At 53.0% G+C, this 16,534-nt stretch overlaps 1 protein-coding gene across 1 annotated transcript in view; it reads right to left on the bottom strand.

The window, feature by feature from the left end:
* dmxl2 (Dmx-like 2) overlaps positions 1–16,227 on the bottom strand; it is a 37,267-nt gene extending 21,040 nt beyond the window's left edge. Inside the window, 23 exon segments of the mRNA XM_067248476.1 lie at positions 296–415; positions 688–1,011; positions 1,146–1,773; positions 1,938–2,110; positions 2,536–2,822; positions 3,093–3,320; positions 3,534–3,653; positions 4,335–4,443; positions 4,588–4,677; positions 4,806–4,927; positions 5,456–5,658; positions 5,876–6,105; positions 6,322–6,591; positions 6,873–7,138; positions 7,495–7,713; positions 8,085–8,265; positions 8,471–8,651; positions 8,753–8,992; positions 9,415–9,559; positions 9,746–9,824; positions 10,634–10,705; positions 11,156–11,281; positions 15,933–16,227. Of these exon segments, the coding sequence (XP_067104577.1) occupies positions 296–415; positions 688–1,011; positions 1,146–1,773; positions 1,938–2,110; positions 2,536–2,822; positions 3,093–3,320; positions 3,534–3,653; positions 4,335–4,443; positions 4,588–4,677; positions 4,806–4,927; positions 5,456–5,658; positions 5,876–6,105; positions 6,322–6,591; positions 6,873–7,138; positions 7,495–7,713; positions 8,085–8,265; positions 8,471–8,651; positions 8,753–8,992; positions 9,415–9,559; positions 9,746–9,824; positions 10,634–10,705; positions 11,156–11,281; positions 15,933–16,019 (4,500 nt within the window). The 5' untranslated portion in view covers positions 16,020–16,227.
* Positions 16,228–16,534: the final 307 nt, after the last annotated feature.

Here is a 16,534-nt window from a genome sequence, read left to right as displayed (position 1 = left end):
CAGGACAGAGGCAGGACGGAGGCAGGACAGAGGCAGGAGGTCAGAGTTACATTCTTCATCAATCATAGTAATAATAATGTGCAGATTTCATAATAATGTGTATTTATATATAGTGCTTTCATTCAATAATCATAACATATGCATTTAGCAGATGCTTTTAACCAAAGCGACGTACAGGGGAGAATTTGAACCTGCAGTCAAAAGCTCTAACCACTGAGCCAAAGCCCTACCCCCTCCTCCTCCTCGGGTGAGGAGGCTGCAGCGAGGAGGGGGAGCAGGTGAGCGGGCAGCGTACCTGGGCATGCTCCGGTCCGAAGTACGTGGGTCCGTACTGAGACAGGTTGATGACCCGAGACTTCTTCTCCACCTTCTCTGTGGCGAAGTTCACAAAGTCGTCCGTGGTCACTGCCTGCACCTGGGGAGGAGGGTGGAGGGGGGTGTTAGGCATTTTCAAAAGATATATTTTGAAAGAGAGAGAGAGAGGGAGAGAGAGAGGGAGGGGGAGAGAGAGAGAGAGAGAGAGAGAGAGAGAGAGAGAGAGAGAGAGAGAGAGAGAGAGAGAGAGAGAGAGAGAGAGAGAGGGAGAGAAACAGAGAGAGAGACAGAGAGAGAGAGAGAGAGAGAGAGCAAAGACATGCAGCAAAGTGCCGAGGCCGGATTCGAACCCGGGCCACGCTGCAAGCGTACCTGGAACAGATCAGAATACTGGTTCTCCGCGCTGGTCTGAGGCCCCTCCCCCTCCATGCCGGCCTTGGCCCCCTCGTCCCCGCCCTTGTAGGAGGTGTCCAGGTCGGCCGACAGCAGGGCGTACAGGGGCAGTGGGGGGATGGAGTTGATCTCGGTGTAGTCTCTCCCCCCGTCTCTCCCGGCCAGTATGGTGTCCTTGGCTGTGCTGCCGCTCACGCTGATGGTCCTGGACAGGTGCCTCCTGGCCCCGCCCTCGCCCGCCTCCACGTCCCTCACCACGGCAACCTCTCCGGCGATGCACTTCACCAGGTGAGACAGGATAGCCTGAGGAGGAGGATGGATGGATGATAAAATGGGTAAATACAAGATCCTGGTGCATTCAGATGACAGACTTGCACGTGCGAAGAAAGAAGCGCACACAAACCCAGCACCCATCCACCCCCCAGACCCCCACCCACCTTGGCGCGGCGGACCTTTCCCAGGTCCATCAGCTCCAGGAGCTGGGTGGGGTGGTACTGCGGCAGGGTGGGGGACAGGGAGTGAGCCGCCTCAAACAGCCCCCCCTCCTGCAGCCCCGCGGGGGCCATGAGCGCCTCGTCCACCGCCGTGGTCCCCTCCATCACGCTCTTGGACCGGGCCCGCCCCTCAACCCCCGCGATGTTGTCGGCGGACGACAGACTCCCGCCGTCGCCCTCGCCCGGCTTCCTGTCCTGCTTCCACTGGGCGTACACGTGCATCTCACAGTCCATGCCCACTACCAGGATGCCGTCCCTCACCCAGGACAGGGACACGGGCAGGGACGGGGTCCCATCCACCGAGGACAGCAGGTCCACGGTCCTCAGCAGGATCCAGCGGGACCGGATGCCCTGCTTGATGCTGCCCCCTAGAGGCAGCGTGATGACGGCCACGCCGTCCTTGCCGGAGGGCTGCTCGTTGACCATGCCGGAGATGCGCCCGTACATGAGGATGTTGGAGCCCACGCCCACCGTGAGGATGTGGGAGCCGTCCTCCTTGGACAGCCAGTCCAGGTGGACGTAGTGCTTGATGTTGGGGGAGCGCTGGTCCCGGCTCATGTACAGGTCAGACCTGCAGGGGACGGGGAGATGCTGGATGAGCTGGTGGACGCTGGTGCACACACACACTGACACACACACTGAATGACACACACACACACACACACACTGACACACACACACTGACACACACATCCAAACACGGCCAGGCGAGACCGATCCTGTATCTTCACACACCTGCTGTAGACGAACAAGTTGGAGTCGACGCTGACGCGGGGGTCCAGGGTGGAGGTGGGTCTGGTGAAGTCGTCCAGGTGGAGGGTCTGCTCCAGGACCCACTCCGACCCGCCCGTGGACTCACACTCGTAGATGGACACGTGCATGGAGAAGTCCGGTCCTGAGCCCTGCGGCTGGGGAGCAAACTGCTTCAGACAATATTCAGTCTCTTCTTTTACTTCTTAAATCAAATATGATGTCATTTTAATTAATTTAGATTAAATTACAAAAGCAATAAACCATGAGAGGGTGTGGTATATTAGTAGTTATTCTGTAAATATTAACAAATATAATTAAAATATAAAATATTCTAGAACAGGTTGTGTTTAGTCAGGTTCCAGAAGTGTCAGAAGCCTGAGCGAGGTGTCGTAACCCAGGGGTCGACAAACATTTCAGCCCATAAAATAATGGTGCCAGTGACTCGCGACCGGCGCATGGCTAAAATATGCTTTTTCCAATCGTTTTAAAATGTTCCTTGATTTCTGGAAATTATCTGGCGACCCCCCCCCCCCCCAGGGAGGTCCCGACCTCCACTTTGGGACCCGCTGTCCTAACCCACCTGTCCAGGCCGCGGCTGTTTGAAGGAGACGGCCAGGCGTCCGGTGTAGGAGCAGGAGACGGCGACGGGCCGGCCCGGCACGCGCACCGAGCTGTTGTTGTCCTCCTCCTCGTTCAGCAGCGCCCAGGGCTCCCAGCGGTACGCCCGGCCCTCCACCTGCCCCTCCGCCTGCCCCTCCCCGCCCTCCACCGCGCAGCGCCAGAAGCGCACGTGCGAGTCGGAGCAGGTGGTGACGATCAGGTACGGCGCCAGGCACACCGGGTAGATGGAGGAGGAGCTAAGGTGACCTGGAGGGAGAGAGAGAGACACTTAAAGAGGTAGGTGGAGGAGGAGCTAAGGTGACTAGAGGGAGAGAGAGAGAGACACTTAAAGAGGTAGGTGGAGGAGGAGCTAAGGTGACTGGAGGGAGAGAGAGAGAGAGACACTTAAAGAGGTAGGTGGAGGAGGAGCTAAGGTGACTGGAGGGAGAGAGAGACACAGTAAACAAACACAACACGCCACACAGGTGGGGCTGTTCCTGACGACAGCAGACTCTTGATTCGACCGCGTGGGCTCACCTGCGGAGGGCGTGGCCCGGGTGACCTCCACGCCGGCGGGCAGCTCCAGGCGTTGGCTGTAGACCAGGCGGGAGCTGAGGATGAGCTTGCTGGCCGACTGCAGGTTGGCCGTGGAGGCCGAGCGCGGCAGGGGGGTGAGAGGGGAGGCGTCGGGGGATGAGTCGGTGTTCAGGTGCTGCATGGGCACCATCAGCTGGCTCTGGAACGTCTGCTCTGCCGCCGGCTCGTCTGAACACACACACACCGCACGGCGTCAGAAAACACAGGTCAAATGACGTGTGCTACACAAGCACACATTAGGCAGTGCTTTCCATGTGCACTGTTTGCATGTCGCTTTGGCTAAGAGCGTCAGGTAAACGAGTGTAACGTCAGTGTGAGTGTAGTGCCATGCTGGTGGAGAGGAGGGAGGCTGTCCACACTGGCCCTGCAGCCGGGACTCACCCATGCAGGCGTGAACAGACTTGAGGTGCAGGTGCCACATCTGCAGGATGGAGTTTCTGTTGGCGTCCTTCTCGATCACCACCAGGAAGAACTTCTCTGAGAAGGGAGGGGCCTCGTACCCTGCGGGGGGAGGAACACGTCTCTCGTGAGACGCTGCTGTAGCACAGGAGCAGGGCTTTCACCTTCACAGGAACATGGCTGCATGGAGCTTTGAGATTTTTCAGTGCATTGGTTTACACATTTCTCTGTGTATGTGTAATGTGTTTGTGTATAGTGTGTGTAGTGTGTGTGTAGAGTGTGTGTAGTGTGTGTGTAGAGTGTACCCCCAGTGGAGGGGAAGGCCGGCGTGAACAGCTCTGGCTCCTCGGGTGTGTAGTGTGTGTGTGTGTGTGTGTGTGTAGAGTGTGTAGTGTGTGTATAGCGTGTACCCTCAGTGGAGGGGAAGGCAGGCAGGCGTGTGTGTGTGGTGTGTGTGTAGTGTGCAGCATGTACCCTCAGAGGAGGGGAAGGCAGGCAGGCGTGTGTGTGTGGTGTGTGTGTAGTGTGCAGCATGTACCCTCAGAGGAGGGGAAGGCAGGCAGGCGTGTGTGTGTGGTGTGTGTGTAGTGTGCAGCATGTACCCTCAGAGGAGGGGAAGGCAGGCAGGCGTGTGTGTGTGGTGTGTGTGTAGTGTGCAGCATGTACCCTCAGAGGAGGGGAAGGCAGGCAGGCGTGTGTGTGTGGTGTGCAGCATGTACCCTCAGAGGAGGGGAAGGCAGGCAGGCGTGTGTGTGTGGTGTGTGTGTAGTGTGCAGCATGTACCCTCAGAGGAGGGGAAGGCAGGCGTGAACAGCTCTGGCTCCTCCTGGGGATGGTAGCCCAGGATAAAGTCCTCCTGGAACACATGCAGCAGCTGGGTGCTGGAACCACACTACAGAGAGACAGAGAGACAGAGAGAGAGAGAGAGAGGCAAAAAAAGATGCCATACTCTGTGTAAGACAAGAAACACTTTGTTATCTAGTGAAAACCTGGTAAAACATGAGGTGTGTGTGTGTGTGACAGAACACCCTCGCACCTGGTTGGTGATGACGTCTAGCTCGATGATGCACCCTGGTCGGGCGGTGGACTGCTGACTCACGATGTTAAACACTTCCCCCACTAGTTTCTACACAGCAAACACAGAACCATCACAGTCAAACTCCAGGATCATGCAACGACACAGCACGCCGCAGGGAGAAACCTGTCAGACGATGTCTAGACTGCGTCTGTGAAAGCGTGCGCGTGCCGACTCACAGACGTCTCGGGGTCGGAGAGCTCGTCCAGTAGTTTCCTGGCGTCCACCACGGCCTGGTACAGACGCAGGTTTTTCCCGTCCGACGCCACGAAGCACGCGCTGGCACTGTTGCAGTACGTACCTGCGTGTGCACACAACCTGAGGTCACATGGTGCTACTAAGGAACGACCAGGTCACCACGGCAACGTTTGGTGTATTGGACATGACTAAAAGGAACGTTTCAATGAATGTGACTTTTCACAGTCCGTTACTTATTTGGATGGCACAGTCCTACCAACTGGTCTCTATTCAGGGGCTGGAATGAGTCATCAAAACAGACCCTTGTGAACATGCTTTTCTTCCTAGCATTTCCCGAGATCATGTGTATTCATGAATCATAAATAGCTCAGAAGTTACACATTAATTATACAGGGGAGGATCTGGATGTGTGTGTGCCAACCTAGGACAGAGCTGGGGACAAGGGTGTGTGTGTGTGTTTGCCAACCTAGGACCGAGCTGGGGACTAGGGTGTGTGTGTGTTTGTGTGTGTGTATGCCAACCTAGGACCGAGCTGGGGACTAGGGTGTGTGTGTGTTTGTGTGTGTGTTTGCCAACCTAGGACCGAGCTGGGGACTAGGGTGTGTGTGTGTTTGTGTGTGTGTATGCCAACCTAGGACCGAGCTGGGGACCAGGGTGGGCAGCCAGGCCACGTTGCTGAAGGCGGAGGTGTGGAGGGAGTTGATCCTGGCCAGCTCTGACACCCCCCCAGTGCAGGACAGTGGGCCGATGTGATCCACCCTCCACAGGATCAGCTCGCTGTAGATTGCCTTCGGGTCATGGAAGGTTCTCGTGGCGGCGTTGCGCAGGTGTTTCCTACAGAACATGTCAAAAACATGTGTTAAAACATGTACAATACTACACATGCACACAGTTTGTTCAGACTATGATTTCAAGTTATCGGCAAAAACGGTATTCCTTGGAATACTGTACTATGCACTGCTATGAAAAGCGAGTTACGCGATCATCATGCGTCAATTGTATCCATCTTTATCTGCCTGTTTACCTCCCCCCCCCCTCCCTCAATCGCTACCTGTGGAGCCCCTTAGAGGGGGCGAGGACGGGGGGCTGGTCGACGTCAGGGGCCCCAGGGGCGGAGGGTGGGGTGAGCAGGGCGTTGTGGTGAGAGGAGGTCAGCAGCAGGGGCAGGACTGTGTGGCACGCCTGGTCATTCAGGTGGAATCGGTGGCCGCAGTAGCGGAACTTGTGGGACACGGTCAGAACGTTGGAGAAGGCCGAGAGCTCGGCGAACGTCACCGACCACTGGAGGAGGGGGAAACGGAATCGAGAAGAAGTCGTCACCACATGCGATATCTACGATATTTCTAAACGATATATCTAACGATATCCAACGCTATATATAACGATATGTATCGATTTATAAACTGATCACGTTTCTTCGTTATATACTCCTTCCCCCCCCCCCCCCCCCCCCTCTGTAACGCCCCCCCCCCCCCCCCCTCCTCTGAGCCGCCTCACCTGGTTGAGGGACCCGTCCACGTGCTTGGACACCATCATGACGGCAGGGCCGATGCCGGGGGTGAGGCTGAGGCTGGGGCCCAGGGCAGGGGAGCCCAGCCCGGCAGAGATGGAGGCAGAGCGGGGGACCCGCCGGCCCCTCCTGCCCTGCTCGCCCGCCCCGGGGACCTCAGCCTCAGGGACACTGCACGCGTACATCAGGATGTTCTTACTCAGGGAGTTGGCGTCACCTGTGGGGAACGCCACAGGGATACGGGAGGAAAAGGACACCTGGGGAGGGAGGAGGAGGAAGAGGAAGAAGAAGAAGAAGAAGAAGAAGAAGAAGAAGAAGAGGAGGAGGAGGAGGAAGAGGGAGGCTTGTTTGTAATGCTTGAGGAATCACTGTCTCACTTCATCTCTGTTCAGAAGAACACAATCACAAATTGAACTACAGTGTGGGTGAGCATGTGTGTGCTTATGTGTATGTGCTCATGGTTGGTTGGTGTGTGTGTGTGTGTGTGTGTGTGTGTGTGTGAGAGAGAGCTGGTGTGTTTGGGCCCGTGTCTACCTACCTGAACCTGTCTGAAGATGCCTTGGATGAACTCATCCAGGTACTTGACGTGCCACACCAGGAAGGAGCCGTCCGTGGGGTGGATGGTGAACAGCATGTCCGCGCTCCTGTTCCACTCCAGCAGCAGGGTCTCCATCTTCCTTTCCAGCAGCATGGAGGGCAGGGGCACGCTGCTGCTGGAGCCCGGGGACGAGGCCTTGGTGCTGCCCTCCTGCTCCACTTCCTCCCCCTGCTCGGACGAGGCCTTGTCCGACATGTCATCCAGGTCTGGGGAGTGAAGGGAGGGTTTGCACACCTCATATTAGCCTGGCGGATGAAGCGTGTGAAAGAGTCGCTGCAATATGAAAACCAAACGTCTCTCTCTGGTTGCACGGCAACGTTCGAGTGTCGATATTCCATCCCACCGTGGAGTTGAAACAGATGTCCATTATGTAATATGAATGTGAATCTATCGATCAATCATATTTATATGGCACACAAAACAACTGTCAAACCAAGAGCCTGACACACAAGAAACAAACTACACACAACCAGGACACACGCGACACAGCACACGCCCTGACAGGAAAACTCAGGACAATGCGTCATAGAAACTCAACCGAATCTCAAGGCCGGGAGCGTACCAAAGTCAAACTTCATGGGGGAGCCGTCCGGGTCGAGGGGGTCCTCGGTGGTGTGCTCCAGATGCTGCTCAGACAGCTTGCGGAGCTGCAGCATGAACAGGTCCATGGACGAGGTGAAGCTCAGGTCTTTGTTGTTGAGCCAGTGGACCACGAAGCCTCCGCCGCCACTCCCATCGTCCGGACTGAAGACCGCCGACTCAGCCAGCACCGCAGGGATGTCTGGGAGGGAGGGAGAGGGTTGGTGGGTGGGAGAGAGAGGGAGAGAGGCAGGGAGAGGGAGGGAGAGAGGGTGAGAGAGAGAAGGTGAGTTGGTGGGAGAGAGGGAGAGAGGCAGGGAGAGGGAGGGTGAGAGGGTGGGTTGGTGGGAGAGAGGCAGGGAGAGGCAGGGAGAGGGAGGGTGAGAGGGTGGGTTGGTGGGAGAGAGGCAGGGAGAGGCAGAGTGAGAGAGAGAGGGTGGGTGGGAGAGAGGCAGGGAGAGGCAGGGTGAGAGAGAGAGGGTGGGTTGGTGGGAGAGAGGCAGGGAGAGGCAGGGTGAGTGGGCGGAGTGAAACTCTCGGGATCTGGGATCAAGACGGAGTGAAGCAGCCTACCTGTGCTGGGGTTGATGCTGGCAGAGATGTGGAAGTGACACAGCGCGTTGGCGTAGTGTGTGATGTGGCGGTGTGTGTGTGTGTCCTGGGTGCCCAGCTGGGAGGGCAGCAGCTCGGTGTGTGCCACCAGGGCGGACGACCTCCGCCTGCCACGACGAAGGTGCTTCAATTGGTGGATCGACTAGCCAATAGAATCATTGCACAGCGAGAACCAATCAGATGCCAGGAGGAAGAGGGTAGAACAAAAAATAATAATTAAATTATGTCTTTTTAATTGATATGTGCAGATTTGTACATTTCTAGAACAGGGACATGCTTGAGTGTGTGTGTACGAGTGTTTGAGTGTATGTAAGAGTGCATGAGTGTGTGTATGTGTGTGAGTGTACCTCCAGAGCGTGCTGGATCTTGTCCTTGTTGCCCCCCAGGCCGGGCAGGCTGGAGCTGTAGGAGTGTGTGTTCTCGGAGATCTGCCCCCCCAGCAGACTGTCCTCAGGCAGCAGGGTCTCACACCACACACGACACACCCCGTCCTCACAGGAGGTCAGCAGCACGTTACACACAGAGCCCCTGCACACACACACACACACACCATGAGACCTAGAGTTGTGACGGATGGACCAGTTTCCAGTGTGCCCTCCAGAGAGAGCCATGAGAAGACGTGGTCTCACTTGGGCATGTACTTGCTGGTCTTCCTCCAGGACAGGCCGGTGACGGAGCGGGGGTGGGCCAGGTACACGAAAGAGAAGTGGACGAGAGGCGCCCTCTTATCGGCGGGGTCGGGGAGCACCACGGCAGAGCGCCACCCTGTGGTGGGGTACCACACCTTCAGCAGGCAGTCCTCCCTCCCCACCGTGGCAAAGTACTCCCCGTCTGGAGACCACTTGGTGATGTGGACCGCCGCGGCCGTCCTGAGGCAGAGACAACAACAACTCAGCAACGCGCGCTTCCTGTTTCGCGGGCCAACGGGCGTCGGCGTTGGAAGGCAGTTCTCACTCAGGCTTCCTCATTCCGATCCACTTCTTCGTTCACAGTGATACAACCCAGAGCTGTGGGTGTCATGTGACTCCACAGTTGACTTGGGGTCAACAGAGGCCTGGGTACAACTGCTGGGTACATTCTTATGCAAACACACACAAGTCCACACACGTCCACACAGACACACACGCACACACGTCCACACACACACACGTCCACACAGACACACACACGTCCACACAGACACACACACACGTCCACACACACACACGTCCACACACACACGTCCACACACACACGTCCACACAGACACACACGTCCACACACACACACACACGCGGGCGTGGCCACCTACTTGCACTGCCACACACAGTTCCAGTCGTTCAGGTTGGGATGAGGCTTGTCGTCGGTGAGTTGTCCGTCCTCCTCCTCTATGAGGACGTCTGTGGACGGGGGGGCCCAAAGCTGCAGACGCTCTGTCGCTGCCAGGATACGGTTACCTGGCAACACACACACACATCAGCATTACACACACACACACGACCCGCTTTCCTTCACACACACACACACACTAGACACACACACACTAGACACACACATATACATGCGACTCAGTGTAACACACAAGCAGGCGACTGCTGCGCTAGGAGGAGACGGTGTGTGGTCAGTTAGTGAAACACAGTTACCTTGTGGGTCCCAAGCCAGGTTGTAGGTGATGGCATTGAGGAAGAATTGTCCAGTCTTTTGCCACTGGTAGTTAAGTTGCTGTTAGTGGAAGCACAGGAGACAGGGGAGAGCAGGTCAACAAGCATACTCACACACACACACACACACACACACACACACACACACTGTGCAAAATAACTATGTAAGGTAACACAACTGCATTTAAGCTAAGACGCGTTAGTGATTCTCATCAGGAATATATCTGTGGAGAGTTTAAACACTCAGGACCCGCCATGGTAGAGAGGTGTTAATAATGCAGTACCTGCAGGCACACTAAGACACTTACGCCAACAAAATACAAAACAAAAATACAAATACAAAACAAAAGTATTCCTACTGGGTGGCATTCGCTCCTGTCTGGTGTGTTAAAAACACCAGCTACTCAGAATCCTATTATCTCCGTACATCAATAACGTTTGGAGCGCAGAGAGGGAGGAGGAGGGAGCTCTCGTGTCATACATCATTTAACACTGACGTTTCTTCCCCCTCCCTCTCCCCTCCCCCGCCGCCTCACAATATCACCATTCCAACACTCTCCCCTTATCTCTCAAAAACACACTCATCCGTTCACTCACCCACCCACTCACTTATCCACTCACTCACCCACTCACTCACTCATCCGTTCATTCATCCGCCTACTCATCTGTTCACTCACCCACCCACTCACTCACTCACTCATCCACCCACTCACTCACTCACTCATCCACCCACTCACTCACTCACTCACTCATCCACTCATCCACCCACTCATCTATGCACCTACCCACTCACCCACCCACCCACCCAGTCATCCACCCACTCACTCACTCACTCACTCATCCACACACCCACTCATCCACACAGCTCACCTTGTGGCGTTTGTTTGGGTTGGCAGCAATTGGTTCAAAGATGCAGACTATGTTCCCATAGGACGCGGCAATCTAAAAATAAAAAGCTGTGTCCATCACCACAACATTACTCACACTGTTACTGTCGAGTCACTCTCTTAGGAGAGCTCAGAGTGGAGAGACCAGAAGCAAGAGCAGGGACGAGGACATTTGTCTTTGACATGAATAAAGATATCCCATTCAAAATGTATACCTCTGTCATCAGCTCCATTACGTCATCCAAGATCTGCAACTGAAAAAGTGCTTTTGTGTGTGTGTGTGTGTGTGTGTGGGTGCGTGTGTGTGTAAGTGTGTGTGTAAATGTGTGTGTGTGCGTGTGTGTAACTGCGTGTGTAAGTGTGTGTGTGTGCGTGTGTAAGTGTGTGTGTGTGCGTGTGTAAGTGTGTTTGTGTGCATGTGTAAGTGTGTTTGTGTGCGTGTGTGTAACTGCGTGTGTAAGTGTGTGTGCGTGTGTAAGTGTGTGCGTGCGTGTGTGTGTCTTACCCTGCCAAGTTGGTGGGAGCACTCCACACAGCCCACCTGTATGTTTCCATGCTGGGCTCCTGGGATGATCTGAACACACTCAAAATCACTGGCCAGAATCACGATGTCACAGCCTGAGCCATAAGCCTGCAGGACAAGGAGACAGAGGTGATTATGGGACTGTGGATATGTCATTAAGGTTTTCAACTGTCTAAAATCCTATTATCTTTGTTGTTTAGTTATTATTAAGTGTGTGCACACAGTCATTAGCCTAATGGGCTAAATATTGTTATCTGCAGTCAAATAACATGTCTCGTACCAAATAAAGGCATTGGTTTACAATGTAATTATCCGGACACAATATTCTCAAAGACTTCCTGGACTGTGTTGGCTTGCCTAGCAACCGACCGGGTGAATTTCACAGCACTTCCTACTGCATGACATGTCTTCAGAATTGGTACATTTAAGAAATAGCGGATTTATTACAATTGTTTCTTGCTACAAATGAAATGTGGAATACTGTAGGAACCTAGGTGTGAGGAGTTCCCTGTTCGATCACAAAGACAGTGAAGACAGGAAGAGGGAGAGAGGATGACACGAAAGAAACGGCCCGGGCCGGAATCGAACCCGGGCCCCTGCGGCAAGGCCTTATGCTATGTGGTGCTCTACCCAGAGAGCCAGCAGGGAACACTGGCCTCGGGAGTCACACTAATGTCTGAGAGCTTCATGTGGAGCCCCCTGGGCCCGCTCTGACTGGACCAGCACAACCCAGCCAGGAACTGTGGATGAACCCCAACCACATCTCCAAGCAACACTGTAACCTCCAGGCTCCCACTCCTCTGAGCTGTGACCCCTCGGAGGGCCGCGTATTTGGGCAGAGGGGGGGAGGGGGGAGTATGTGAGTTGACTCTGGACCTGAGACCAGACCTGAGGATCACTGCAGCACCTGTTGCCCTGCGAGCTGAGGGGCACGGCCAGGGCGACAGGGAGAGGGGCTCGTCCATTATTCATGAGAACCGGAGAGGCTAGGAAGCACCATGTGACAGAGTAGCAGCCAGTGGTAAACACAACGCTGCAGCCGAGCCCAGACAGGGCATGACGCGGGGCTGGGGACCCCGTGCTGTGTGTGGGACAGGGGGGCTCATTTCACGCAGGCTGGCGTGACAGTAATACGGACCATTATTATGTGGATAAAGAGGTGGAGGGAGGGAGGGAGGGAGGGAGGGAGGGAGGGAGGGAGGGAGGGAGGGAGGGAGGGAGGGAGGGAGGGAGGGAGGGAGGGAGGGAGGGAGGGAGGGAGGGAGGGAGGGAGGGAGGGAGGGAGGGAGGGAGGGAGGGAGGGAGGGAGGGAGGGAGGGAGGGAGGGAGGGAGGGAGGGAAGGAAGGGAGGTGTGCAGCCCATTCCTTTGAATTACTGCAGCGAAAGCTGCTGCACATTATGACATGAATTAGAAGCAGTCACCGTCACACTCTGTCAAGGACCTCTGAACACCTGCGCCAGCCACACAAGGACACGCCCTGCGTGATGGAGAGTCTTTCCCCACAGGGCTGACTGACGGGGAGGCTGGGGAGCATGCGCTGAGCTGGGTCTAAGTGAGTTAGCATTGACCAGTCCTCCACTCCTTGTTAACCTTTCTACGTGCATGCAGGAACGTGGGAACCGGAGAAGCTAGGAAGGTGTAGGCCTATGTCGGCTGAACCTGATTGGGTGCATGGTATCACTCATCGACCTATAGAAATGTGAGTCCCAGACAAAGCAGGTCTGTTTATCCCAGGCTGGAGCATGTCTGTTTTTGTGGCTTACGTCACACATGCATCTCATCATATCACAGATACAGTGATGAAGGAACTAACGACAAGCTGAACTGCTGGATAGCCTGACACCAACTGCACTGGCAACGAATGAGGCCCAAACGTAGTACAGCAGACCTGCTGATGCGCTCTCTGTTCAGAGTAAACACTGACACACAACACACATAAAGGCTAGCCTTCAACACACTCATTCACTCACTCACTCACTCAACACACAGTCAAGTACACACACACACACATCACCCACCACACATAAAGGCTAACCTTCAAAACACACACACATACACACACTCACTCAACACACACTCACTCACTCACTCACTCAACACACAGTCAAGTACACACACACTCAACACACAGTCAAGTACACACACACACACGCAGGCCTGCAGACTAGCAGATACACACCTAGAATCAGCTTACGCCTGCCTTAATCCTAGCTTTAACCAACGCTGGGTTCCGGTTAGCATTCGTCAAATTAGCAAGACTCGCTAATCTCAATGTCACTTGGGGGAGTGCTGTCCTGTACTGCTGGATCTGTGTTTGTGGTAGGCCCCTGGTGCTGCTGTTTAGATGGGACTGGTTCATTATTGATAGGAGACGGTTGGACTCACACCTTGTTAGATAGCAGGATCTTAAATGCTGATTGAATAATGGAGGGGGAGACTTAGACCAAGCTGGTGTTTGAACCACAGCACATTACGCCAAGATAAACCTCCCTGTTCCTGCTCGACCATGTGGGGAGAGCAGGAACAAAAACAGGCTGACAGAAGGAGAGAGAAAGAGGAAGAAAGAAGCAGGATGAGAACGAGTGAGAAAAACAGCCAGAGAGAGACAACTTCTGCTTCCACCCAAATGTCACTGATTCCCGTGACTAATTTAATCACACAAGCGCATTGCTCTACCACATCTGCTACCTCACCTTCTCATCTCCGCTAGGGATCACATTAGGCTGCTGTCAACAACAACAACAAAAAAACTCTTGACTAGAATGGCGAGATGAGAAGATAAAGAATAACATATCTGATCTGTGTTCAGGACTAAAGTGCCCAGTGCAGCTACTGTACAGGCATTGGACCGAGTCCCTATCACAGATCAAAGCATAGAGCTGTGATCATGGTCGTAAACATGGCTGCCTATAAGGCAGTGTTGGCCAGACTGGAACCAGAGGGCCTGTCCATGCCTGCACTGTCACAAAGGACAAGGACCTGAGGGCTTAGTGTGAGTTTAACAGCTTGGGATGTCACGTTATGGGGTTTGTCATGTCTCTCATACACACAGTCATGGACTGTGTGTACTAGGGAACCCACAGCAAACTGGCCTTTCTGTAAGAACATGCAGGAGAGAGATCGTCCCACATCTCACAAGAACACACTCTTTCTGGATGAGCTCTGGGAGTGAGTGTGTGTGTGTGTGTGTGCGTGCGTAAGCACCCAAGCCCAGCACCTGTCTAACAAGCAGCAGGAACAGCATAGCAGGACCAGAAAGGATTTGGCTCACAGCTTTCAGGCGAGGAAGGACCTGGCACAAGGCTTTATTTCTACAAACACAGCAGACTTCTACAATCATGCGTTTGGTTTTAACTGATACAACTCAATCCCCACCATCTCATGTACTGTATGTTATCAAGCCGAATCAAACCACTGCACTGGTTCACTGATCATGTTCTTAATAATGACAGTATGCATGCTGTTTTCAAACATTTTCAATCTCCAATTTGGTTACACTCAGTGGGCTGCCAATGGCTTTCAGATCCTCTTTCTGAAACGATTACATAATGTGGAAATGTTTGAAATATACATTCCTGGTTTCACTTCAAGGCCAAAACAAACAGCCCTTGTTCGTGAGTGGTGGTTGTTTACTGTAACTGTTCAATAACTAATACATCGCTATCGTTGTTCTCGCAATGATCTTAGATCTCAGTAGGAACACACCATCACCCTACTAAATGGAATATCGACTCAACTTTATTCAACAGTGTGTGCAGAGAAAAATTGTCAACAGTTTGCTCAGACAGATGGAGTGAAGTTCCCTGGTCACAAAAATGTACAATTATTCGAGCAACCAAGAGTCTACACAGTCACTAACCAAAAGAAAATACCCACAAGGAATGCAAACAGGAAGAAAAAAAAACATTGTCACCAAAGAAATCATTATTTCTCAGATCAAGAGCCTTATAGTGAGATATTCAAACAAGAGATCCCTTTCTCATTGATTTTGTCATTACAAAGTATTTATTATTCCTTTTAAACATCAGATAACTGAAAATGATCCAAATATTTCAAAGATTGACTAGGTTGATTAAATTTGGACCTACACATTCAAAATGTGTGCTTCCTTACATAATGGACATGATATTTGCAGTCCAAGGATGCCCTCCACTCCATCTATCCCCTGGCTCTACGTCACGGGCCGCACAGCTGATGCTAGGTTGACAAGCTAGCTGATCATTGGTGAAGCGCACTGACGCCAAATGTTAGCGAGATAGCTTACACATATCCCCAAAAAGCGTTGGCTCTAGGTTAGGTGCGGCATTCCGATCTAAACACGACCCAATGAGATGCTGCAATGGAAACTGACGACTGATCAGTTATCTACGATACAACTATTGCAGTAACCGTAAACATAAGTGGAATTCCATAGCCAACCCTTGCGACACGGGATATAAAGGTCATTGGAGTGTCCGTCTTTGAAAACAGCAAATAAACATAGCTAGTTAGCTTAAGCTAGCAATCCTCGGAATGCGGGGATATAACCTTCAGGACTAAATTGCCCCCGACTATGTCGACCCTAGATGTCAGAGCGAATGAATGATGTAGAGAGTAATGCTGCCGACGGGCACCCTTCGAGACTTGATTCACTATCCGTGACTCTCTGCAGCTTATATCGTGCAGCCGACTGTAGACATGCTAGCCTGTATGTGGGCTAGCCTTCGATCGCATCGTATCACTACTAACCGTCACTGCAAAATCAAAATAAAACTTACCGTGAATGGAATGTCATTGACGCTTCCCACTGAATAGCAGCAATCCCCGGGGTTCACCGCTCCCGTCAGCACCTGATGTAGATGCATTTTCCTTCTAATTTTACAGCAGATGGATATTTAATTATTTACAATACCGACACTTCCACCCTCTCAGTTTCTCCATCTAGCTCCGAACTACCGGGAATCCCATCCGTTTGTACTCGGCCTGCCAGCGGCGTCTTTCTCCACAAATACTGGGATATTAATTCGATGTATTTTAGTCAGATATTGGACTGTCTCGTTGTATCAATATTTAAAACATACCCTATTGTTTTGCTGTCAACACCATCACAGGATTAGCTAGCTAACAGCTTCGGTAGAACCGAGGTAGGATCTCTGCAGCGAATCGTCTGACATGCGCGTTCACGAGTTGTCAGAGCACGACTGCATGGCCATAGAAATACTCCAACTAAATCGTGCAGTGTATAGGAGTGTTCCCCCCCTTAATCTAAATTCATATTGCAATTGGATATCCGACGAAAATGATTATCGATATACACAACTTTACGAAACTACTTAAATTATTTCAGGATGGAATCTTTTTTCACAAGTACAAACATGAA

The sequence above is a fragment of the Osmerus mordax genome, chromosome 13 (genome assembly GCF_038355195.1).
Source record: "Osmerus mordax isolate fOsmMor3 chromosome 13, fOsmMor3.pri, whole genome shotgun sequence".
Taxonomy (NCBI): Eukaryota; Metazoa; Chordata; class Actinopteri; order Osmeriformes; family Osmeridae; genus Osmerus; species Osmerus mordax.
Note: the sequence above shows the minus strand (reverse complement) of the source record. Positions and strands in the feature narration are given on the sequence as shown.